The sequence below is a fragment of the Neolamprologus multifasciatus genome, chromosome 17 (assembly GCF_963576455.1).
Source record: "Neolamprologus multifasciatus chromosome 17, fNeoMul1.2, whole genome shotgun sequence".
Lineage (NCBI taxonomy): Eukaryota > Metazoa > Chordata > Actinopteri > Cichliformes > Cichlidae > Neolamprologus > Neolamprologus multifasciatus.
Genome location: NC_140455.1, coordinates 12,045,188 through 12,071,753, shown reverse-complemented (window position 1 = coordinate 12,071,753; position 26,566 = coordinate 12,045,188). Strand labels below are relative to the sequence as shown.

The 26,566-nt window shown below is 43.3% G+C and overlaps 1 protein-coding gene across 1 annotated transcript in view; it reads right to left on the bottom strand.

Moving 5' to 3' along the window:
* Positions 1-26,566, bottom strand: part of gmds (GDP-mannose 4,6-dehydratase) — a 179,962-nt gene that overhangs the window by 89,198 nt on the left and 64,198 nt on the right. Inside the window, exon 7 of the mRNA XM_085138085.1 lies at positions 14,742-14,869. Coding sequence (XP_084994211.1) covers positions 14,742-14,869 — 128 coding nt within the window. The remainder of the gene's footprint in view (positions 1-14,741; positions 14,870-26,566) is intronic.

The following is a 26,566-nucleotide window of genomic DNA, read 5'->3' as shown; positions in this document are numbered from 1 at the left end:
CGAGGCAAGCTATTGCGCTGTGAAAAACGAACGTAGTTGTGAAGACGGGGAGTAAACACAGGCGGGGAGAAACGTGCTTATTCATTCTCTTTCCTCCTCGCTCCCTCGCAATCTTGTAAACACACGCGCATGGTAATTACAGCTCATTAGAGCACTCGGGGCCTTTCATGTAGCTGCTGAACATGGCCACCGTCTCTCCCCTCTGGCCCACAGACATAAACAAACACTTGAGCTGGCCATTCCCCTGGAGCCATGGAGCCTCCGCTCCACAGTGAAGCGCTAGGGATTCCCCTTTGCAGTGACGCATGTCTCTACCGCTCACTCCGTACGCCACCCACACCATTTTATTTTTCCTCAACTGCTGCTCTTTTCTTTCTTCTTTGCTCTGTTTTTAAAAATGAGAGATAAGCAAAAAGAGGCGAGAGAGAGAGCTGAAATCACAGAAATAAAGAGGAAGGCAGAAGACAGAGCACAGCATGTCTGCCTGCTGTGGGTTTGTGACGGTATAATGAGAGGACTGCAGTGTTTAGTGGGCGGCTCTTTTTATAGTGACTGTCAAGACAAATGTGCAATCATTCAATCTGATTGAGTGCACGCGCACGCACGTACATGTGAGCGCGTCTGACAAGGAGCTGCCTAAGAAACTGAAATACAGCCGTTGAGGAAGCGGATTCCTCGACTGTATTTTAGAGGCTGGCTCTGAACACAACACTCTCACTCCAATCAACAAATTAGACCTAGGGATGAGGCCAATTAACTAGCTGTTTAAATGTGGCTGTGCTAGTTGGCACCAGAAATGCTAGTCTGTGTTATTCTTATTTCATTAATGCACAATAGCAGTTTAATTTACCAGTCAGTCTACCCCCAGAACAGCTTGAAGAGGTGGCCTGAGTGAGAGAAGTTGACGCTTCTCTGCTCAGATTCTTGGCAAGTGATGGATGGATGTTGCTGGTTAAAAGATACTTTGATGGCACTGGCTGCTAACCTGCTAACCTGGGATGACATCCCCCAGTCTTAGGGAGAAACCAGTTTAAAGATACGAATAACAGGAACAGGACAAGTAAAAAAGAAATCAGACAGGTGTCACCATAAAATCACATTTTTTAAAAAAGGTGCGGAGCAAAGGTTCAATGAGAGGTGAAGCCAGTTCAAGCCCAGGTCAAATAAGGTGCAAAACCAGTAACTCTAGGGCAAGTTTAGAATGAAAACAAACCACCACTATCACTGGAGGTCACAGACAGGGTCTCCCCTCAGGTCACACTGACACACACACACACTCCTATTGCTAGGCTTTCTTAATTAAAAAAAGAGATCGTTGGCACCCCCTTAGAAAGTCCCACCTTCTAAAAGCAAATACACAGCTCTCCATCGTGGCTGTTTTAATAAGGATAAAGTTCAATATGAGCAGCGTCGAGTGAAAGCCTCATTGTGGTACACAGAGAGAGGCTCTGAATGCCATGTCAGTTCTCTCCTCATCCATCAGACCAACACCTCTGCACAGCATTTCTTCACCAATTATGTGCTGGTCTGGAACCCTGTTGTACTCGGACACACGTTTCTTTATACAACGTATGTGGTCATTTACACATAGCATGCATGCGTTTGCATATGTGTAGTGCAATATTAACATAATCACAGTATATTTTTTAGTGGCACGGCCCTGGTAGTCAAATTCCCACCATGGAGCATTTATATACATGCTTGCGCATTCCTGCATGATTTTAAGTGTAAAATATCTGTGTGCGGTTCTGCGTGGCGTACGGGGACGTACACTGGTTTAATATCATAGGCTCGTGTGAACGCTGATCTACTTTAGGTCTAATAAAAAACAGACAACATCGGGAGGCCATCTGGCATTGTGTGAGGAGGGAAGACAAGCTTTCAGTGCTGTGACCCAACAAATGTTTCCATTTCATTCTAGCCACCAGGCCTGTTTGAAGTGGAATGACTGGGATGCTGTCTCTGCCACGCTCGATACACTACAGCCAACTCTCAGCGGGCTTGCATCTAAATTCCCCTCCAGCTTCAGTACCTGTGTTGAAAGCTCAGACAGACATACACACCCACAGTAAAAGTTTGGTTAATTTATTTTCCTTCATACATGTATACACATGTATACTGTTATACCGGATATGAGCGCTGTGATGCAAAACTTATTGGCTCTGCGTCCATTGATGAGTGGGGATATCCCTAATACGGTCATTTCAGGCTGTTAATATTCGGCATTCGATGAGAGGAATCAGAAAAAAAATCAGCCTTGCCAGATATAAAGTTCCACATACAAAACTCTGGAGCTCCACTCTTAGCACTTTTGTTTAAACCACCCAAAAAGGGGAAAAGCTTTAGCTTTCATGGGTAGGTGTTTATCTTTGCAGTAATGTGGCAACTGAAGAGCATTTTCTAACACTGGAGAATTTGAGCTAATGGTCTCCCAGCATTGGCTTTAATATCTAAAGTAATATGTACTGATATCCTGGAAAAAAACATAAGAATATTAAACTGAAATTTAACACAGAGTACATACAAACTGTTGAACTTTGACAGTTTCCACTCTTTTAAATCCATGTGCAAAGAAACACGGCATCACACAGAAAGCTGAGAATCAAAGGGGTCAGTCAGTCACAAAAAAACACCACGGAAAGAGTGGGACACAGAGTGGGAGAGCTGTGAGATAAAGAGAAGCACCGAGACTGTGATCGAGCTCTTGCAAAATTTGGCCCGGTTTCGAAAAATCCGGAGCGAGAATCTTCCCACGAGCTGCTCGACTGAGGGCGACGCGCACAGAGCGCGAGCGCGGGAGTGTGAGGGAGAGAGAGAAGAGGTCACACACATTCCAGCCCCAAAGAGTTGGCCAGACTCCTCAGACAATTAAAACAAGATGACCCTCCCACCCCCACTCCCAGCCCTCTAAACATCCCTCTACTCCATCAGGCCTGTCTGCTGGACGAGTGACAGCTTCAATTCACTCCCCACGCTACACTGATACTCCCTAAAATGTCACTACAGAGGCTTAGTCTTTTCTGTATGACAACATTTAAACGCACACAGACACACACAGGCCTGGGAGGGATTATTGCATTAAAGTGCCTCTCACACTTGTCCGTCCCAATCAGGGAGTGTCTCAGTTTCACAGGCCAGCTGTGGACTCCCTAACTACTGCTTCTCTCTCTCTCCCTCTCTGTGAAGTGGATTTCAAAAAGGGTTTAAAGTGAATCTAACCAAAGTTTACTGATTAGTAAACAAGAAAAAAGTCAGTTCAAAGTAATAAGTAAATAGAAACAGTCCTGAAACATGATTCCTTGTTTAAACAAGTACTTTCTTTCCTGCTTCGTGAACAGCTCCTTTAAATGAAAAATTGCTAAAAGTTTTATCTTTCGTGTGGAAAATATGTGACAGATATTATGTTTTCTATTAAAGACATAATTTTTCCATAAGACCCTCAGCTGGGACATCAACAGACTGCATGCGACTGATTCTGACGGTGTTAAAGAGCATCACACTACAGTCACACTACAGTGAAATTAAACACACACACAACAAAAATAGGATAGTAACTCCCTTGCGACTAGGACAGGTCATTGGTTGCATTTGGTGACTTACTGGAAGTAGACGCAGCTGAACGTGCAAACACCCGTCAACCTCCGAGTGACCATTTCTGACTGCAAGCCACCTGCACAGGTCACCTGGTGGGAGGCAACTCGTCTCCAGACAATCATTGTCTGACTCGGACTGACTGCCATCGTTCTCAGACAGATTGGTGAACGTTTGCAACTTTCACTCAGTGTAAGCCAGTCTGCACCACGGACTGCAACTTGCCTGCAACGGGTCTCTTTGCAATCAGGGACTCAACAAAACACTTAAAACAAACCCTCCATTTTTTTAAAACACGGCAACAAGGGAAATAGTTACACACAAACCAACACCGTGGTCCACCGACGAGGTGCAGACATCCTCCATTGTTTTGTTTGTGTCACATACAAACGACGTCATGGATTAAAATGACTCCACCCACACTGAGCTCGTACTTAGTTGTAATGGGAAACCACCAAATTTGAGCAGAGTCAGCCAAGCTGAGTAGCTGCTAGTAGTAGTAGTCATTAGGCTTCAGCCTTCTCTCACACACTCTTTCTCGTCATCACCAGCTGACTCCCTCCCTCCTGTGCTGATCTGTTAAATCCCCAGCGGGGTGCCCTGCATGACCACCGGCAACCCCCCTCTAGAGACGTCAGTCCATCCGTTATTTCCTGTCCTGCTCCCTGCTTTCAAGGTGGGAGGTATATTTCTCTTTTGCATGTGTTTAGGTGTCACCTCACCCATAAATTTGTCTTCAACCAAACCTGCTGAAATCTTGCGCTGTCCCTAAGAACAAACAGGTGAGGACACACTGAAAGAAGCACACTCTGTGGCCTTTGTTTTCCATTTTTAATTAAGAGAAGTGCGGATCTACTTTAATTTCTTGGTATATTAAGTTGCGTAGCATGTTCGCATCAATAATCAGTGGTTGCATCAAAATCCATCTACTGAAAACTGAAAAGCTGACTGCAATTTTTAAGTGCAGACTATGGAAAACATAAATACTGAACACTGTCGTTGAATGTTTAGGCAAACGATGCCGTTTATCGCTTCTTTTCTTTCTTCACATGATAATTTGTGCTAATTTCTACTGGTATGCACTTGGGTTCTCATACAATGGCGTTGTGTTAAGACAGCAATAAACACGGATCCATATCAACAGTTTGGCTTACTTTGCAATCACAGAAAAATCTGCTTAGATTTTTCAAAGTAAAGCATCAAATATGTCAGTCACTTGGTGTATGTGTGTCTCTGCTTTCTGCAGGACTCCAGGGTGCAAACTATCCTGCAGGCTCCGTATGAAAGCTGAGGATTCTGGTTACACAAGGCCGCAAAGAGAAAGGAGAGAAAAACAGAGCGGGAAAGGAAGGAGGAGAGCATCTGCTTTCATCCTCAGCCCAGCAGGGGTGAGCTTAGGCCTGTCAGTCTGAGAGAGATGGCCAGCTGCTGCGGCCTGCACACACAGACACTGAACTTTTCTGAAGTACCGCTAGAGCTCAGCAGTAGCAGTACAGCCATTTCTCTTTTCTTCTTATTACAAAGACTTATTCCTAAGGTCCAGGCTACAAAAACACAAGTGCATGTTCCATGCTGGTAAGCAAAGATTCTTTCTTGTCCAAAACGTTTCCTGAAACATTTCTTCTCTATTTTAAAAATGACCTACAGCAAGACAATCTTCATACCAGAGTCTTCCCGCCATCCAGCTGGACAGGCAGTGGTTTCTTCTAAAAGGCAAACTCAAGCAACAACTGGCTGTTTTTGAAGCCTCCAGTCAGGGAAAAAAAAAGTGTTGGCAGTTCTACTGTAAATGTATCATTTACCTTTGATGTAAAAATGATTTGCTCTAACAATCAATACTGCAAAAAAAAAACCCTCAGTAAATCTAACATTACAACCTCCAAAAGCTGTTCTTACAAAGATGGTGATGGTAGATGGTTTTGGTACTGTATTCCTGTAGACTCTACATTTCCCAACTTTTATTGAGTGAAACGGCCTTGAAACGGGAAAATAAAGTCGTTACTTGTGTCAGAGTTAATTATTTTCATTGCCTACTCCCACAGCAGGGGATAATGAGTGCTTTTCGTCTTATTTTTAAGAGATGGTAAGCCCAAAGATCAGAAACGCTGACTAATAAGCAAGAAAAACAAAGCTAATTTAGTTCGAGACACAAGATCTGAGGAGTTTAACGATATTTAAGGACCCAAACACAGAGCAACTGCACATCAAAAAACATAGCACATCTAACCACACACTCCAGCAGCTGTCCTGGAGCTTTTCATTCTATCAGTCTTTACTAGATCAAGTTTGCACCGTCTTGTAATTGTTCATAATTCCATTTACTTTTCCAGCTCAAGTGTTTCCAATCTATGTTGGTCCAAAAGTTACAGTTAAAACTGATGTGACTGAAGAGATTTCACTATGCAAGTCTATGTGCTGCTTTATTTTCCACATACATTTCCTTTTCAGCAAATCCATTTTCTCAGATCAGTCAGTCGGTTCATCTTGTTTCTGCATGTCAGAAGATGGAGTTTGTGGGTTTTGATGAAAATGGCACAATAAAACTTTGCAAAACTACTCACTTTAACAACATTTGAGTTGATTAGAGTCAAATTTGAGTTGATTAGAGTCAATTTTCCTGTTCTATGGTTCATTGAGGAAAAATTATATCATCCCATCACCCTCTCCTTACTGTCTGAACACAGAGTATGGCCTCTTTAGCTGTTAAACATGGAAGGCAGCAGGTTTGCCTTTTGAAGTTAAAAAGGCTGGTATGTTTTCTTTATGTATAAAATGTGATTTTAAGGTTTGGCCTCATTTACCTAACATTTTCATAGCTTTGCTTCTTTTTATTTTAATGACACAACGCACTTTACTTCCAGGTACATGTAATATAACTTCTAAAAGTGCAGTCATTATTTATTACTCTTTACCTGCATAAATCTAACAGTCAAACTGATTACCTGCTTTATATACACTTCCAAGGTCTGACTTTTTTACAACGAGCAGAACAGGCCAAAAAGAAGTGAACACTACAGGAGAACGGGCAAGAAAAGGAAGTAATTCTCTGAAAAGCCTGAAAATCTCCCTAAAAACAAGGACACTTACTGGGGTTTCGTGGCAGTGTTCCCAGCTGAAATACATATCACATGTAGAAACACATACAACCTTCACGCACTGAAAGCGACCCTAACAAGGTCTCCTCACTTCTATCATGGATCTGTTATCTGTTCTTCTATTGTTAGAGCATCAGGGGGAGTAGATTTTACCCAATCTTTCCTCAATTAATCATCCCGCTGAATTATCTGTGCTGTGAACATATTCAACATTTCGCCTTTCTAAGACTCCCACTGCCCCTCGCTCTCTCTGTCCCTCTGGTGCGATGCCACAGTAAACATGTTCAGTGATTTAGGATCTGGACAGATGGGGCAAGAGTGCCTCCCTGGACATCTGTCTCAAGAATCTCACCCAATTCATTATTTCTATCAAAGCTCAACTCCTACACCGTTTCACTCAGTGATTATGCAGAGCCAGCTCTCGTCTTCCTACCTGAGTATGGCCAAGTAAGTTTAGGTATGATGGTCAAAAAAAAAAATAGAACAAATATTTGCAACTTATGGTAATTATATTGGCAAACATGAAATTTGTGTCGAAGTAAAATTTCAAAACATACATGTTAAAACTGCACATCATCAGTAAGAAAACAAAGATATTATGATCCAATAATTTTTATTCTGAACTGCTTTCTTTTGCAGCTTTCCTTTTCTCAGATTAGGGTGCAAGCACTGAACGGTGTGAACGTGCTATGAAACTGCTCTTTCTCTTATTGTTCACACAAATAAACTGCTTTTGGGCCTTTAAACCAGCTTAAAATGTTGTGAAACCATGAACACGTCAAAAGCTGTTTTCCACATGGATAGTGGAAAATGGCTCCATACGACCCCTACATATATCATACATGTATGATATCTGGTACACACAAAAATCTCCTTGGAACTCTAAGTTTCTCTCAGTCTAAGAGGAATTTCAACATTTTGAATTTTTGATGTCATTTTGGCTTCTTCTACATTTTTAAAGGACTCAGTCCTCTAAAGAACTATGTACACCACGAGATCCAGTGGTTTGTAGAACCACTATATGCACCAAAAACCTGAAGTAACTGTTTTCTCTATGACTTTATCAGTGGCTCAGTCTTGTAGAAGACTTTTGCCCGTACTCTTCTTTACAACTTCATTGAGGTTGCATGAGCAAATGCCTGTTAAAGGTCTATTAGTGTTCAAAGACTGAGGTCTAGACTTCTAGATTTTTTTGCAACTCTTTGATCCTTTTTCAACCATTCATGGTTCTTATTATGCTTAGGATCATTGTCCTGTTAAATAACCTAATTTTGACCTAGCTTTAGCTATTAGACTAATGAACTCACGTTTGACTAGCATACCGTGGGATACACACGAGCAAAACAAACCAAAAGCACAAGCCTCCTACCACCGTCCTGGTATGCTGTGTTGGTTTTCACCAAACATGGCAGCATGTATTACGACCAAATGTCTTCGTTTTGATCTTGTCTAACATTGTTTCAAAAGTCTTGTGGTTTGTTCAGACGCATCTTTGAAAACCTAAACCATGTGGTTATGTTCTTTTAAGGAGAAGAAGCTTTCTCCTGGCGACTTTTCCAAACATGCCATATAGGTTCAGTCTTTTTCCAATTTTTCTGTCATGAACTTTAACATTGAACGTGTTAAATGAAGTCTGTAGTGTGAGACATGCGGCTCTTGGGTTTTTGCAGTTTCTCTAAGCACTGCAACATCTGATCTTGGGATGAATTTGCTGAGACCTCTTAATTCCTGTGGGGGCAGTAAGGGTGTTTTACAGGCCTGCATATAGTACAGTCCTGTGGAAACTTTCTTTTTCACATGGCCACATTTGTCAAAACTCATCAGCAGTCATAATAACATAAACTGGTAAATAGCACGGGGAGTATTTTGTTTGCGATCAAAATAATCGGAAATGCACAGTTTAAGCAAGATGAACAGAAAGATGAACATCGCTGTTTACTGGATGTTCTCTCATGCCTCATAGTAGGCAGAGCAAGTGATAAGCAACTTCTTTGTGCAGCATGGTTCAGCGACAGCACAGGAGCAAGTGCGTGCACAGCGCTGTTGTTCTTTTTTTTCATACAAAATTGCTAGAGCTGTTGCTAGAGGATTTCTTTTAGGCGAACTGAACTAGAAAGGTTGGTGTAATTTCAGGGTGCATATATAAAACTACAACTCCGACAAGATGAGTATTTAAACTGCAATGGAATAAAAACATTTACCCTCAAGAGCCTCCCTAGATAGAAAGTCTGGAGTTAGGCCCATTATCCCCGCCCCCCCCCCCCCCCCCCCCCCAAAAAAAAAAAAAAAAAAAAGATTTTAAAGGCTCTTTGGGGGCAACCTGGGGCTCACATATCCTCACCAGTCCTTTATAAGGGATAAAGAGCTGTATTTGTTTCAGTCATCATGCTGTGTGAATGTACTTGTAGGTGAAATAAGCCCCATGGGTTAGTGTGTGTATGTATGCATTCATGCATGGAGAGGTGGCTGGAGGATTGGTGAGGTTTCACTGCTTTTCCCCAGAGGGGGGCAAACTCCTGTTTACTAAGCTACTACTAAAGCTGCAGTTCACATTTCACCTGCAATGAACACAAGAGAGCGTGCACATACACAATCACATGTACATCAGTGTGTGCACAGCCACTGTGTGGGACAGTAGCTTCAGTCAAAGTCTCTTTCTCACTGTATTGCTCTGCACTTGTATAGGCTTGAGTAGGTGGGTGTTCTCAACAAGTAGGCGGAGAGGTTTCAGGAAGCTGCTGTTGTAGTCAGAAGGTCTTGGTGGTGAAATCTAATGCTCCTTCTCCTCTCCCTTATTAGCTCCCATTGTGGGTCTTTATTACTCTAGCTATGTTGTGAGTGTTGTGTGTGTTTTGAGCAGGCAAAGACATTTATCAGCTCTCTGAATAACCGCTGTGCTCTGCGGGTGTTCATTTATGCACGGCTCTCTGGGTTTTTAAAGTTTCACTGAGCATTGCACAGTCTGACGTTGGGTTGAATTTGCTGGCACATCCGCTCGCAGGAATGCTCCAAACCAGCAAACCATCAAAACATCTGCTTTTACAGAAGTGTTCGAACTTGCTGATCATCAGTTATTCAAGTTCATTTGATTAGAAGCATCCGATTGCTGCTTATCCTCTTAATTCCTGTGGAAATAGTAAAGGAGTACTTGGTACTTTCACAGGACTGCATGTAGACATGTGAAAACATTCTTTGCCAAATCATCATAGGTCAACACCACCAGAAATAAACATCTTGTCCTGTCACTGTGTGCCGTTCTGATGCATAAGATAACATTTAGACTTTTGGGTATGTGTGCTGAAATGAATTACTGAATCCTACATGTACTTAAACATTAATTCTTTATGCTCTTAAAAAGTGAAGTGTTGTGGATACAGAAAAATGTCGTGTGCACCGTTTCATATTTCTACATGATTGATGGCAAATCACAGCTAAGAGACTTCACTCGCAGACTGCTGGGCTACTTGTGGTTCTTAGGATATTTGAAATTAGAATGGGAGACAGAGCCTTTGGGCCCCTCTTCCACTGAACAATGTCTCTACATTAAGATTAGGCCTAAATCTTTCCTTTTTCATAAAGCTTAAGGTCAGGTTTCCCTAATAGGCCTAGGCTGCCGTGGGCTGAGTGTGTCTTCACTCTTCGCTTTGTGTTTAATTATTAGTTATCATTCATCTCTGGGTCTCTTCCACAGCATGTCTTTCTTCCATCTTCCTCCCTTCACCTCCAACAAGTTGCAGTAGATGGCCGCCCCTCCCTGAGCCTGATTCTGTTGGAGGTTTCTTCCTCTTAAAAGAGAGTTTTTCCTTCCCACTGTTGCCAAGTGCTTGCTCATAGGGGGTCATCTGATTGTTGGGGTGTTCTTTGTTTTTTCTGCATTATTGTAGGGTCTTTCAGTCAGTATAAAGTGCCTTAAGGTGACGGTTTTATGTGATTTGGTGCTATTTAAATTAAATTGAATTGAATAATTTATCATGGTTATGCTGTATTAGCCAGAAGTTTGAAGAAGAGTGGCTGCTGAATATGTCACTGTTATATCTGCTGTTTCTTTATCCAGTACCCATGCATTTAAATGCAAAGTTGTTGTTTTTTTCCACTTTCTTCCATGCTCAGAACCAGACATCCACGTTTACATCAAGCCTACGGTCTTGACAAAACAGATGATGACGAGGTACTGAGTCACTTCGGATAACTAAAAGTTCAAAATGTTGATGTAAATGTCTGTCTTACTGTACGAACACTCCTAGCCTGCCCTCACTGTCACCTTCCAGGCCAAAAACATGTGATGGATGGCCTGCTGCTCTCATCAATCATCTTTGATTGGCCCTGATCTGCTTTGTGATTGGTTAATTAGCCTCATCTGTAACCATTATTGCACGGAGAGGCAGCTGCAGCAGAAAAAAAAGGGATAAGAAAAATAAACGAGGTGAAAAATGACACCCTCGAGGCTGTCCTGCCACCCTGCTGCCTTCACACAATGCCAGGAATCAGAGAGCTACTGCCATACAGGTGCAACCACACACATTTAGGACAGCGATGAAATGCCTTCCAACGACGGGAGTTTCACAAGTAATTATATTTTGAAAATAAATACTCAAAGAAGACAAGAGCGGGAAAGAGGGGTGTGCCATCGGGTCAACCACATCTCATCTGGCAACAGTTTGTAGGCCGAGACATACAGCAGGGAGAAGAGGAAAGCCAACTCAAGGCAGGAGAAAAATAGGAGCTGCTTATTAGATGTCAGAGGGAAATATCTAGTAACTGGGTGGTAGCTGCTCACCAAGAGGGAGCAAGAGTTTGGTGGAGTTGTGACAGTACAAATATGAAATAATAAAAAGTAGGAAGGACATAAAGAATAAAACACAAGAGGGAGAGGAAACGGACAAAAAGACAGCAAGAAACTAAAGCAGGATGAACCCCGAGGGGGAGAAAAGGCCAAAACCACTAGGCTGACTCCTGCTCCCACTCCCTCCCCATCAGCCTGCTTCTCCACACAGGAAATGGCTCTCTGCAGCCAGAAGAGGAGGGTGACAGAGGGGGTGAGGAGGTGGTAGGGGCTCCAAACAGCTGTACCCACCATGAGCCTACTGAGGATGTCGGCATAGGGTGAGAGTAGGGAGGAGGGCAGTCCTGGCGAAAGGTGGCTGACTATTACATCTTTATCTTCTCAGATAGCGCAGTGACTGATTGCTGTGGGTTTGCTTTTCACTCGGGCAGGCTCAGAGTCAGAAATTTGTTCTGCATCGCCAAATCGCAGAGAACCACAATCAAAAAAAGAGAGAGAGAAAGAAAAAGAGGGAAAAAAAGGCCAGCCAAATGTTTCATACACAGTCACAAAAGCGAAAAAGTCCAAAGCTTAACCTCTTTCATGAAAATGAGATCAAGAGGATTTAAATTATTTTATCTGTCGATTTTATGCTGAAGCTTCTTAATACTATAATGATAATAAAGGCCTCCAGTGAGGGTAGCTGGGAAGTTCTAGGCCTGTCTGTCTGCCTGCCTGGGATGGACACCCGATACCAGGCTGAGACGATGCCCAGCCAGCTGCACGCCTTCAGACGTCGTTAGAGCAGACACGCAGCACACCCCTCCTGCCACCCGCAATCCATCCACAGCCAATTACAAGCAATTTCCCTGTCCTGGGTGGGGTGAAGAGAGGGAAAGAGAGTCCAGGAGGAAAAGCAGTTGTCAGCCTAAAGCAGACACACATGGTTCTGTTTACAGGTTGCCAGTTGTTTGGCTTTGCCATGGTAACATAGTGCTGATGCTGACTGGATGGATATTTCAAAGTAAAATCGAGGGAGGCAGACGGAGGGGGGGCGGTGTGGTGACAGTCGCAGCCTTTGATGGTCTTCTGGGTGGGGTGAATTTTCAGCAGAAGGGATGGTTCACTTATGCATAATGCACAAACGTCCCACAAACACGCGTCTGTTTCACCTCTTCTTTCAAATCTCATCCCCCTCACCCCTTCCCTTCTTCGCCTCCACCTCAGTTCCCCTCAGCACCTCCAGCTTCTGTTTGGCTTCCCGAAATCCGCCTTTCCGAAACAGGAGAAGCAGAGCGAGGAGGTGCCTGATTCACCAGAGCTGGAATGTCGGCAGTTCCCACAGGAAACCTGGAGCGTCTCATGCCAGGGTGCCCTGGACAGGCAAGCGCACGCACACATAAACACGGCTGCACGTATTGGCATTAAGCACAGAAATGGTCAGTCAGACTAACATAACAAGATCAAGAAATGCGCTCAGTGAGACCCAACAACCAGCATTTTTCTAGCGCAAGAATAAAAGCTAGCCTTGTTTCATATATTATATTATATTATATTATATTATATTATATTATATTATATTATATTATATTATATTATATTATATTATATATTTATTAACTGAGATCATGTAATAATATAGTATTATTTTCTGGTACTGTACAAATCAGAGTACTAATGGGATCAGTCACACGTGAAAACTTTACACGTCAGCTGCAATCAAGGAATAAAAAACCTGCACTGCACTCTCAAAATTCACTCTAAATTGCCACAGAGTGGAAAACACACTCATTTTAATGTCTAGGATCTTCAAACTCCAATAGCTAACACTGCTAATTCATCAAAACTCTCAAGCAAGTCAGTCACAGATACTGTTTTCTCACATGAGAGCTGGAACACACAGGCTGGATCAGGTGACTCTGAACCCTCTCTTAGTAATGCTGCAATGGTCCGAGGCTTGCTGGGGTCTTCCCATAATGCACTGAGTGTTTCTTCTTCAGGCACCTCTTGTTTGGTTTTGTATACACCACTTTTAATTAAAAAATTAGTTATTATTAATCTGTGACGGAGCTGCCCCTCCTCCAGTCTGGTTCTTCTTGTTAAAAGGGAGTTTTTCCTTCCCGCTGTCTCCAAGTGCTCACTCAAAGGGGTCGTTTGATAGTTGGGTGCACCATCCTTTATTTCATCCACTGTGAACCATGTGCATGACATCAGAATACAATCACAGTCTCTTTTTGAAAAACTAACAAGATATGCTTCCATTTTATCATTCGCAAACCAAGTCAGACTTCCTGTGACAGGAGCCAAAGATGACAGTGTGCTTACGTTGGACATGACTGATGAGCCGTCTTCCCGTAACCACGCAGTGACTGATGCTTCGCTGACGCCACCGAGGGCTCCCTGCCCCGCCTTAACAGCATGAACCACAGCCACAACACTCTGCTCTGATGCCTTGACCCCCTCACTGCACTCTCCTGTTAAACTGAGGTTCCCCGCTGTAACCTCCTCACCTCCACACCCATCTCAAAGAGCACCCCCCACTACCACCACCACCATCACCTCCTAATAATAACACAGCCTGCTGCAAGAGGTCTGCTGTCAGACATGGCAACCCGTCGAGTCTTTCATCTGAACATACATACACACACACGTACTTCAACCTTAACCTATCACACACTTTCACACACGCAGGAATGTGTGCTTCCTCACACACACACACACACACACACGTACTGGAGAGAAACAAAAGAAACCCACATACACACAATTTCAGAGCTCCGTCTCCTTCTCAACGTGGCGACCCCACTGTTCGTTTCACCTCCCCACCCCTCCTTCTCTGCTTGCTGCTGGCACCGTTACATTAACACAAACACAGTATTTCTGTCATCGTCCCCAGGACGCAGCGTTCCCTTAATATTTCTCTTTCTTTTGCAGGCGTTCAGGGAATGGCAAACGAGGGCCTGAAGGGATCTGGGACATGGGTGACTTGTGGGAAACCAGAGTGCATTCTGTGGCCTCACAGCATGAGGCACTCTCCCTCTCCTCCCGCTGCCCTTCTCTTTCTCGATCTCTGTTTCTCTTTTGGCAGACAATCACAGGAGGCTTCATGCAGATCGCATATTGGGGCCTCGAATGAGCTGGGAAAACATGCCCCGTTAATACTATGTGCATATCTGAACCCGGTTCAACTCAGAGGCAGAGATAGTATGCGTGTGATGGTGCGTGTATGTTTGTGTGTGTGTGTGTATATATTCCTCTAAGCTCGTGTGTGGTAATGGCGGTGTTTGTTTTACCTCCACGTAGTCGTTGGCATGGCCCCAGTCCCTTTTGGAGTCCAGGTTGCCCAGGCTGAAGAATTCCAGTTGGCCAAGGTGAATCTTTGCCACAGAACGGGTGATCTTACGCGTCACAAAGTTTGCACCTAAAACACACACGTTAATAATGCTTTGTTAGCATCTTTTGAATTCAATTATGCTCTGCGAAGGATAGAAATGTAACAGAGGTTCAGTTTGGCCCAGTGAAATAGAAAAGAAGGAAATACAAATAGAAAAAATATGGAGCAGATAAGTGAAGTCAGGGCCTCCTAAATGAAAATAGAATTTAGAGATCCTAGACAAACTTCTTCAAAACAGTCGACTCCACACACACAAAAGCACACGCGGCAACAGCCTTCCAAACCTCCGCTTTTCTTCCAAACCCCTTATAGCCAAAACAAGAAAAAAAAGAGAAAGTTAAAAAGTAACCCAGAGTCAAATCAGGTCTTTACCAACTCACGTGACAGCCATTAGAGCCTTTAGAATCCTCTGATTTTCCTCGCGAATTCACTTTTGGTGACAAATCTGGCTTAAATCCAAGACAAATCGCACACACGCACACACAACAGGGAAGTTCCAGAGAAATTGACAACCAAACAGGACCACCCTGGCTCTGCTGATTGCAGTGTCCAGTAAAGGAACACCACACTGACAGCTGATTCATATGCCAGATCACCTGGCGATGCTCCTCATCTGAGCTGACACACATGGCGATATGATCTGTGGCAAAAGAAATGAGCTTCTAATGACTGTTTCTGTGCGGCTTGAACGGTTAGAAGCACTTTTGGGTGTTCTGGCGGGACACCGTGGGCCGGTGTCATGTTCTCTGCTCACGCTGTGGGGAAAAAGATGCTGCAGGGAGCCAGCCCTCCAACCCAAATACACTATTATATCAATAGAAATCAACACTAAATATTAGGGTGTCATGTCTAATAATACCACCTTCTTTGTTGAAGCAGCACATTAGCCCTTAAGGAGTTTCACTCTGGCTAGTCTTTCCTATCTAGTGTTTAAAATGGAAGTTATGTAGAATCTGTGAAAACAATTTCAAAGAAAAGCTTCAAACTTGCATCAAAGTGTTGGTTATTTTTAGCTCATTCAACATTTCTGCTGTACATAAATCTCCCACAACCCTGGTGGACCCCTCGGAGCCCTCTTAAAAGCCCCTCCATGCTGTTTTTGAACTCATCATGCTTAAGATGAATGTTGCCTTTTAGGTCAACGCCCATCCCTGGCTGTAATAGCACAGCTCTGTCTCGACACTGTATCACTGTTCCCCTGACATGGAGCAGAGCCTCCATTTAGACACAGGAAAATCCCATGAACCCAATCATGCGAACGCACAAAATTTGTAGTAATTATTTCATAGGAAAGCGACAGCCCTGGGCGGCCTGAGCAGAAACAGACCAGGGAAGGTTAGACACGCTTATTTAAGAAAATACAGCATACTTGTGTGCTGGTAGCAGGTCACATGGCCCCCTGTGTCAGTGCTGCTTAGCCGCCATGTTGAGCTGGAGTTTAATAAAAGTGCAAATGAGGATTTGTACATTCACTCGGCTTCCTGTGGATCACACTACAAAACGGAGATCAACGCTAAAAGCCACCTATTGTTCTCAAGTCTATGAATCAAAATTATTGACACACAGATTTTGAAATGGTGTGTGTTGATTTTGAAATAGCACGTGTCCACAGAGCATGCATAAACTGCCAGTGGAAACCCCCGTCGATGTCAGGCCTGTCCCGTCTTTGCATGATCATCTCTCCTGGCCTCAGGGGCTATTCTCAAAGCTGGCAGGTCATCTGTTCTGGCAGATACCGCCGCTCCCGCTAACTCTGTAATCATATTAACCAACAATTATTCATCTACCACTGACATATTCATGATTGTCAGCTTTGCTCTCATCTGTATTAGCCAGACAGGTTCTTATCCCATCACTGCCACATGGATGTATTAACCACAAAACCTATACACAATGTTGCTGTATGAGTTGCACTGTATGTTTTACACAACCCATACTTGTGGGCTTAGTTCAATTTTAGAGACAGGTGCTGCTGCTTTGATTTGGAACAGTTTCTCTCCCCTTATGTAAAAAAATGGAAAACTGTTTAATTTTTGTACTATTTTAGCTTTACTCAATGATAAAGCAACAGGGCTCTGACCCGTCGTCTAGCCATCACGATTTGGCCCTTGTAAAACTCACTCTAATCCTTATGCTCGCCCCTTTTGCCTCCACGTTCACTTATTCCTTCATGGCAACTAACAGATCAAATGCCTTGATTAAAGACAAGAAGGTTAATAAGGAGGACAACTGATCACAAGCTATCGATAAAACTACAAAGAACAACAAGTGTATATGGTGGACAAGTGAAGTCCACCATATAAAAAGAACACTGGTTCAGCTTTTGCTTTCAGCTGGACTAGACATGTCATCAGCCTTTAGCTCCAGTCATCTGTCAGAAGCTGCTAATGCTAACATGGTGCCACAAGCTAAAAGGGGCTCTTCAAAACCAAATATCGCTTCTAAGAGAAACTTGGCCTACTTCAAACGAGCTCTGAATCTGAACCAGAGGCAACAAGACTGTTGGATTAAAGGAAACTATCTAATCCGGTCATTAAGTCTGACGTCACTAGCCGTGTCTGGGCCTTAACTCCGCTGCAGGTCCATATATCAAACGATCACTATGGCATTACTGAGAGTTGAAAAACTGTCTAAAGTCTTTCATCTTTAATAAAATGATCAGCGTTCTGCTCTACCAGGTGTAACAATTGAGTTTAACATCCAGGCATCCATGAAAACGGATTTTATGACATTTAACGGAGTTAGAAGTTAGCAGGAAGTTAGCTCACTAGCTTGTATCTAAATATAATATAGCATGTCCTGACTGCGGGGTTTTGGAAACAAATTAAAATGTACAGCTCTGTTATCACTTCCAACATAAATGAAGACAGAAAACTAAACACCAGTGACGTTTGTAGGGTTACTGAAGTTTGGCTAGCTGGTATATAATGATGTACTACGTGACCGCTAGCGACACAGCTATGTTAGCATAATATAAACAAGCTAACTTTTTTTCCACTCAATAAAAGTTAACGTGAGTGTTCTCGGTGGTCAGGAACAAATTTAACTGCATGGCAGGATGCTGTAAAAGGACCAAACTTCAGCCAGGAGAACAACTGGGATAATCCATCCACAATACGAGGTTAGTCATTCATATACTGCTGCATGGGCTGGGCTGTAGTTACATCCTAAGGTTTTAAAAACTGAGCTTAAATAAATGATTAGCGGTAATAAAAGGCAAGGGAGGTCAACAGTAATCACTGACTGTTTTAGGAGCTTTTTGAGATTAAATAGAAGAAAATACAAAACATTAAACATGTTAACAACACAAAAGCCATATTAAACGCAGACTACTTTAGGCCCGGAAGTAGGATTCGTCACGTCATCACTTAACGACCGGATAAGGCGATGAAGACATGGGTATGTAAAGAGTGGCAACACGCCTGCAAAAATAAAAATAAAAATAAATAAATAACAATGCCGGTATCATGGTTGGTCAAGGTGCTGAAAGATGATATGATAGATTTTCACAGATATGGACAGGACACAGCTTTCAAAAGATTGCAAGATATTTTCTACATCAAGAATTTTCATTAGGTGAAGCCCTTTATATAGTGTATGTTAGGACCTGGCAATGTGCAAGGGAATGTACTGTAACAAGAGCCCAGACTGGTAACTGCAGTAAACTGGAAGGCAGGGGTTTGATTTGATCCAACATCCAAGGGAAACTCAAGTTTGCAGGTTAAACACAGGTTGTCAAAACTCTGCAGAGCCAAGCTGGCTCTTAAAAAGGTGGCAGAGATATACAGTATAGCACAGTACCCCAATCAGTAATAAAGTCTATTATTTCCCCCTGAGCACACCTGTAGTCTCCTTGTAAAGCTCACACCTCTGTTTGGAGTGGCTCTGCTCCCTGCCTTCTCTAATTGGTCCAGTGTGGAGCAGAGCATGGACCTAATGGACCGGCCTGCCTGGCCATGGACAAAGCCTGCTCTGTTACTGGCCCGGGTGTTAATGTGTTTCCTTTACTGGCAGCAGCACTGCAGGGCAGCCAGGAGGAGGGGTAGAGGCAAGCAAGGGGGGAACTGGGGAGGCTAACAAGAGGCTCTGAGCCCAAAGGGGGCAGTGGTGGCCGTTTAACCTTAGACCGGCGGAAAGTCTAATAAAACCACGGGCCGTGAAAACTGAGCAGACAGCAAAACCCAAGCCAGAAACTGACACTCGCGCTCTCTCTCTCAGCCTCAGTCTTACTTAAGCGCTTTTCTTTTTTTTTCCACCATTCTTTTTCATTTTTTGGCCAGAGAAGCAACAGGAAAAACGTAACACACAGGCTTCGCTGGCACAGCTGGGACGGGGAGGAAAAGGAGGAGGAGGCTGAGGAGAAATGTATGGAGATGTCTCCAATGCAGAGCCAGGCCACGTGGGCCCAGACAGGATAGGGCAGGAGCTGTCAGCTGGGGGCTTGGTTCTGGGGAACTCGGGGAGTGGACTGCAGGTTTGAGGAAATTTTAGCTCGACCTAGGTTACTCAACGGATTCTGTCGTTAGAATTGTGCTGCTAAGGAAAGGTGAATTGTGAAGTCTCACAGTGTGTGACGAACCAGACCATACACACCCAGACCTCAAAATGTCTGAGTCACACTCATTTATATTACTGTCTGAGAGCGTATTTATGTGCATTTACTGTTCGGAAATCTACCACAGTGTAATTTTTTCAAATCTCTCCTCTGTAACATTTATTCTGAAGACACATTGTGTGGTTGTGGGAAGGCAAAAAATGGTACATTAGCTCTGGAAAAACTGAAAAGCTGAGTAAACTCAAGTCCTGAATTAGGCCAAACATTTATCAAGATGATCTTTAATGTTATATTTGCACAGGTAAAAAACACCTACTTCCTTCCTTCATTCCAAGTTTCCTCTTCCACCTTCAGACCTGGTGTATGTTTTCATCACCTTCTAAGTATATTCCAAGATTACTCACAGGATGTTATCGGGTTCTCTATTTTCTTAATGAAAACTGTGGAATGGCTTGGTACCCAGACTCTTAATGAACCACATTGTAAAAGAAGTACTGTTTATAGGTCATATTTCTCTAAAGGTGACCTATAATGATCATTTCCAGTTCTGCATTTGTAATTTTTGACTCTACTAGAGTAGCTCTGCATGAGTCACTGTCCAAAATAATCCTCATTCACCTCACTGGATTTACTGGATCTTAGTTCAGCTTTTGGGTTCATTCTAGTCTGAAAGATACAGTTTTAGCTCCCTTCCCCTCCCTTTAAGATTAGGGTTAAAAACCTTTCCTTTTTGATAAAGCGTATAGTTAGGGCTGGATCATGTGACCCTGAACCCTCTCTAATAGCACTTTTCCACTAGTACCTACTAGGCTAGACTTAATGCAGCTCCACTGAACTCTGTTTCGGATGTTTTCAATTACAATCACCCTAATGTGTGTGGGTTCATTATATCAACATGGGCCAAAGTCGCACACAAAATACAACATAATGGAGGACGCCTAGCAGTTGGTATAACAGATGCTCAGTGAATGGCTTTTTGTCAGACTCCATTGTTAGTCAGTTCCCTTCTTGCCAGGTTTCAACAATTGCGGTTTTGATTTTTCGTAAGGGAGATGCTCTCATGACTCATCAGTTGATGCCACATTGCTTGGAACTCCGGCCTAATGGAAAGCCATAAAAACCAAGTCAAGTCGAGCTGAGCCGACAAGAGCAGGGACTAGTGGAAAAGAGCTATTAGTTACATTCTAATAGGCCTAGGCTTGCTGGTGGCTTCCCATGATGCACTGAGTGTTTTTTCTTCAGCCACCTCTTTTCACTCTCTGTGTTTATAATCCACTCTGCATTTATTACATGGTTATTATTAATCTCTGGCTCTCTTCTACAGTGTCTTTTGTCCTGTCTCCTCCCTTCACCCACAACGGGTTGTGGCAGACGGCCAGACCTCCATGAGTCTGGTTCTGCTGGAGGTTTCTTCCTGTCAAAAGGGAGTTTTTCCTTCTCACTGTCACCAAGTGCTTGTTCATAGGAAGTGATCTGATTGTTGGAAAAAAAAACAGTCTGAAACATAGTCTGGAACCTGCACGCTTGGCTCAGAGTAATTAGTACACATGCTGAACTCACTTTTGTCATGTTTAATGAGAGTATCCACCACAGTAACAGTGTATAAAAGACAGAGATCATTTATAAAAATACTATTTCCCCCTCAAAAAGTTAAAGCACAAACTCATTCCAGCTTTTTCCTAGGTGTTTGACAGGTGAGTCATTTGTGTCATGAGCCTGTCTGAACTGGCCACGTTTCGGAGGTGGAAAAAGAAAAAATAGCCGAAACCTAATTCGGATTGCCACAGCGTTGTCATAGAAACTCTTCAGTTACCTCAACACAGGGTTTACACACCTGTTTTGGAATTCAACCAGAACTGCAAATCCCATAATCCCACTCCGTCTTTGAGAAATGGCCTTGGGGAGTCAAAGGATTTCTGGTAGATTTCAAGTGAAAAATGTAACCCTTAATATCTATCTCCACTCCCAGACATTTTCGGATTTAGATCAACTCACTAGCCGTATTTACTTCAAAACGAATGCCTACTCGTTCCATACCCATCTTCTTTATCTCTGCTGAGTTATGAACAAAATACCTGACTTGCACGAGCACTGAGTGATTTTGCAGGAGGAATCTTCCCTGAGTCGGGGGGGTTGGCCAAATTCCACCCAGACCAAAGACCTGTCAGTGTCTGCCATCACTGTTATTGCACAATTCACATTCTGACTGATCTCTGGAGCCTCAGCCGAGGGAGAATATTTGCATTACATCCAAGACGGGTCATGAGCTCAGCTCCGCCAACGTAGCGTCTATTCACACCTGACAGACTGCTGCCCTCGTTCTGGGCTGACTCAACTGACAGGGAGGGTGCAGAGAGAAAGAAATGTGGTGCAAGAAGATTTGGGAATGGCGCTGGAGGATTGAGAAGACAAAGACAACGAGCAAAAAAGGCACAATTTTTTTAAAACTGGGTGTAATGCAACTAAATGAATGGAGTGTGAAAAATCGTGTGGAGAAAGAAAAGGAGAAAATGAGAGAGGAGTTTATGATACATGTTGTCCTTGAGTTTTAACACTAAGAGCACCGCCTCCACACTTTTGAATCCAGGGTCTAAAATAAAGATGGTGGCATCCAGTAGTTTGACTAAATTAAAATAGTGCAGACTGACATCTTGAGGTTTGCTCGTCCTGCTGCAGGGCTTTGATGGGCCTTGGCAAAGGTTGGGAGAGCAGTGGCGGTGCCCTCGACTTGTGGTGCAATTATGCCACTCAAAGCAAGCACCTCAGTCAACAAGATTCTTGGCTACCATGGTGATCTGGGATAACAAATAGCGATTTGAGGGCGGTAATGGGGATGAGTGAAGGTAGAAACCTCCATGACCACGTGACACATCTGAAACCAACTGAGGCAATAGGGAAAGCACCTTTGTGGCTAAATAGCACAGGCCTGTAGGAGGTGTGAAGGCTAGAGACGAGTCTGTCATCAGTTTTGCTTCGAAGATTTAAACATTGATCCTCACCTGGCCATAGTTCAGCTGATGTTTAGGCTGCTTTCATTCAGCCCACTCTCAACACTACCAATGAAATCAAAGACCCTAAACTGAGAAGTGGCTGCTCCGGCTCAAAAGATACTGCCTAATCCCCTTGATGTCCACTGACCCAGTCGTTCCCATCTTAAGATTTTCTTTGAAAACAACCTTTCCAATAAACGGAAAACATATCGTCTTACAAACCTATTATGCGATCTGACCTTTTGAGCTCAATCTCAACGAAAGGGGGAAAGATGAATCCAAGGCATGTAGGGGCTGAGCCGTTCTATGTGTATGTTTTTAAGAGGTAGCATTGATTTTGGCAGTACCATTTCAACTTCCCAAATGCTAACTGCTGTTCTCGCCTAACATAACAGTATATTATTCTATACTGCCAAGCATGAACCACAGAGCACTGAGGGAGGAGAGATGGATGGGACTTCCCCAAATAAACCAAAGGATCAGCCTCCAACTGTTGTTGGCCAGTAGTATGAATTGTGTACATACACACACGAAGCAATATTACTATAGTGATTTACTGCACAGCCTTACACCAACACACTATTAATAACTACAAACCAAACAAAGGTTTCGCCTGCTGCTCTCAAAATTGGATTCTGAGGGATTCTGTGTTTGTTGAATACGCTGAGCAAATAAGCACGCGACTGGCTGTTTGCACAGGTTTCACTGCGGATCGTGCTGTTCAAGAGATTGAAGAACTTCACAGTCTCACATGTCAAACTATCTATGGAATCCATTTAGCATCCCTGTGAGTGTTAATTCCCTCTCTTCAGAGGCAGTATGCTGATTGTTTGTTATGGCTAATAACTAGGATAACCAGAAAGGGGAAAGCTGCGGTGAGAACCGCCTGGCAGATGCAGACCTCTGTTTGCTTTGTTTCACGCTGGATTTCCATCAGGTTATTTTTCCTTCCCCGGCTGTCCGATTCCAGCCTTTTGCTGCAGGACAATGGTAAGTATCTGTTTGTTGGCAGAACAGTTTGGTGTTTACAGAAATGGTAAGAGAAACCAGAAATACATTCCTGCAGGGATTAAATCATTCTGAGCGTCATAAGACACAGAACTCCTTTGCCGAGTGCTCCGGAGAGGCAGGGCATCTGATCAAAACTCTCCAGCCACTCCCAGCATTCGTTGTCCTGTGTGACACATAACATCGCGGCACACTGTCTAGTGAACAAGACAGGACACTGTTCGGTCAGACGCCTTTAAAGGGAGACTCTGTAAAGGTTGTTAAAAGGAAAAAAATCCTCATAAAAGCAAACATCTATTTGTTTCTCAAACACAAATGCACACAGATGCAATAGTAATCCGGGACAATGACCTCACCGTGTTTCCTGTGCGTGGGAGGCGAGGTGGGGTAGTGGTGATGTCAGAGCCAGTGAAATTGACATCCTTGACCTCATTAGTGAGAAATTTATTCAGACATGCAAGATGTTTGTAAAGAACAGGAGGAGCTACATGCAAATAATGAGCAATCATTTTTCCCCCTTTCTCCCATGAGTGAATTAACAAGTTAAGGAAGTTCTATAAAATTCTACAGACGTTTTCAGAAGGGTGTGCCTGCAAGCAAGAGAGTGATGCAAAATTCCTCTGGCTCTGGTGATCTGTGGTGCAATTTTTCAAATCACTGGGAAATCTAATTGACATGCACTGATTTCAGTGGATTTTATTCAGTTCAACTTTATCTATATAGTGCATGTCACAACAGCAGTGGTGTCAAGGTATTTCACACTGTAAGGTAAAGACAATAATACAGAGAAAGCCCAAACAATCACACGGCCCCCTATGAACAAGCACTTGGCAACAGTGGGAAGGAAAAACTCCCTTTTAACAGGAAGAAAGCTCCAGCAGAAACAGGCTCTGGGAGGGGAGACAGAATAAAAGACACACTGTGGAAGAGAGATTAACAACAACTAATGATTTACATGCAGAGTATAAACACAAGAAATTATATGCTTTATCAAAAAAGTTTTAAGCCTAATCTTAAAAACAGTGAGAATGTCTGTTTCTCAAATCTCAACTTGGAGCTGGTTTCACAGGAGGGGGACCTGAAAGCTGAAGCATCTGCTGGTTTTATGTTTTAATTGTCAGCCTAACTGTCAAGAAGTTTTCTCTTATATCTTTCTCTGGATGGTCATTTCTATATTTATCCATAAACTATAATACAGTAAAAACATCTATATAATGCCTAACACTGCAGTGTTAGCTGTAGCGTGACACAAAGCGGTGCCTTACAATGCTCAGATTATTGTTTCTGTGATGAGTAATATGATATTCTGCAACAAAGTCATCAGGTACTTTTTTAAACAACCAGTCCATTAATGTTAAACAGGTCAGCACATTCTGCTGTTCCTTTTGTTGTGGTAAAAGGAAAAAAGAATTTCCTGCCACATCTGCATCATTGCCATCTCCCTCTGGCTCTTTGGCCCAGTTTCACAGCGGAAAGTATAACTTTAAGTGAGCACGTTAAGGTCACCTAGTGTGATGAGAGAAAAGACGGCTATTAGATTGTAGAAATATTTGCATTATTTTTTCTGGAGTGATACTAATGGCCTAGCTTCTTTTGGTAAAGCTGTTGCTTGAAGGTAAATCATAAAACCTATTGCTCATGTCGTGGAGGGAATGCCACCAATATGAACTCGCAATGCAATAATATAGTGGGCTGCACAACTTTAGGATAAGCTGACTTCAAAAAGGTAACACTGTAATGGAACTAGTTACTTTTGCACTATGGTTAATTCCCTGAACCCTACATTCTGGCTACATTTACTTTCTCAGTTCCCATTTAATCAGTTTAGTAGTTAGGTATTTCACACCAGTGACTGACAGTACAGCCTTACCCTTGGACAGTGATAAAATATGCCAGGGGGGTGTTTTGCAGCTCAAAGCACCAGTTTCCCCCAAACAGCAGCCCTCCTGTGAGTGACACAGTGCACAGCCAAACGCCCCCTCAATGTGGCAGCGGCGGGGTCATGGCGGGCCCCGGGGGCCTGGGTAAACACTGGCCGATCCAGCCAACACATGCTCCACACTGGGTTGTGCAAGGCAGCCGTGGGACATCTGGCCACATCACAGCACTGCGTTCCTGCTTTATGAGCAACAACAGCCATAAGTTTGACTAGAATAGAAGTGGCAGAAGTAAACCCAGTGGCCCGCTGCAGAAAATGCTGACTGTGGGGAAGGGAGGCGAACGGCATGGGATAAAGCAAGACGGAGAAGGACAGGGGAAAGGAGTGTGTGTGGAAAGAATGGGAAGATAGAGGCAGAATGAGCGAAGCAGGCGAGAAAGCTGACCATGAACAAAAAGGCTCACAGTGTGTTCACCAGGAGGGCATCGAGTTTTGTCCTTATAAGGTTATTATGCATGTGTGTAAGAAAGGACGCGGCACAGGATGTTCACATAAATGTCTTTAATTCACAATTCAAAAGTGTCCATATTTTAGGCTTTAACAGATGGTTAATGTTTGTCACCCGGAACTGTGTTTTAAAATGATGTCCATGGAATAACAGAAAGCTATCTTCAGAGGCGATTTTTTTGTTTTTTGCTTCATTAATAACATTTTTCTTCAGCACTATTTATCCATCCGTCTTGCTCTCATTCAGCCAATTCCTTCTACTCACACAACACACCGTTTCAGTTTCAACAATATCAACTAATTCACCATTACAAGACCCCAGTGGTGAGCACGCCGTCATTGCTGAACTGGCTGTAACCTACACCAGTTCCCACACCTATCTATCTGCGGTAACCCATTAGGGTTTACTGGATGACCCCCGACCTCGGTTGAGGTCGTGGCCAGGGTCTTCATTAGGGAATAAATCATAAACACCTGAGCAGCTGACCTGGGCATGGTGCTGGGGCTGCAGTCATGTGGTATTCATTTGGAGTCGCAGTGGCGTGTAAATCGCGTTAAACCAGTGCCTGCGACCCTCAGGGCTCCGAGCACATATTAAAAATGCAACTACAACCCACTCACTATGTGTCAGAATGTGTGCAACACTGTGTGTCAAGTGGTTAGGAAACCTGGCTGCACGGTGAATGAATATGGCTTTATATAGAGCATGTAATTCAATCTTTTTACACAATCCAACAATGGCTCACTATCGGTTCTGCTGCCTTTTTGTTGGCCCAACATCTTAC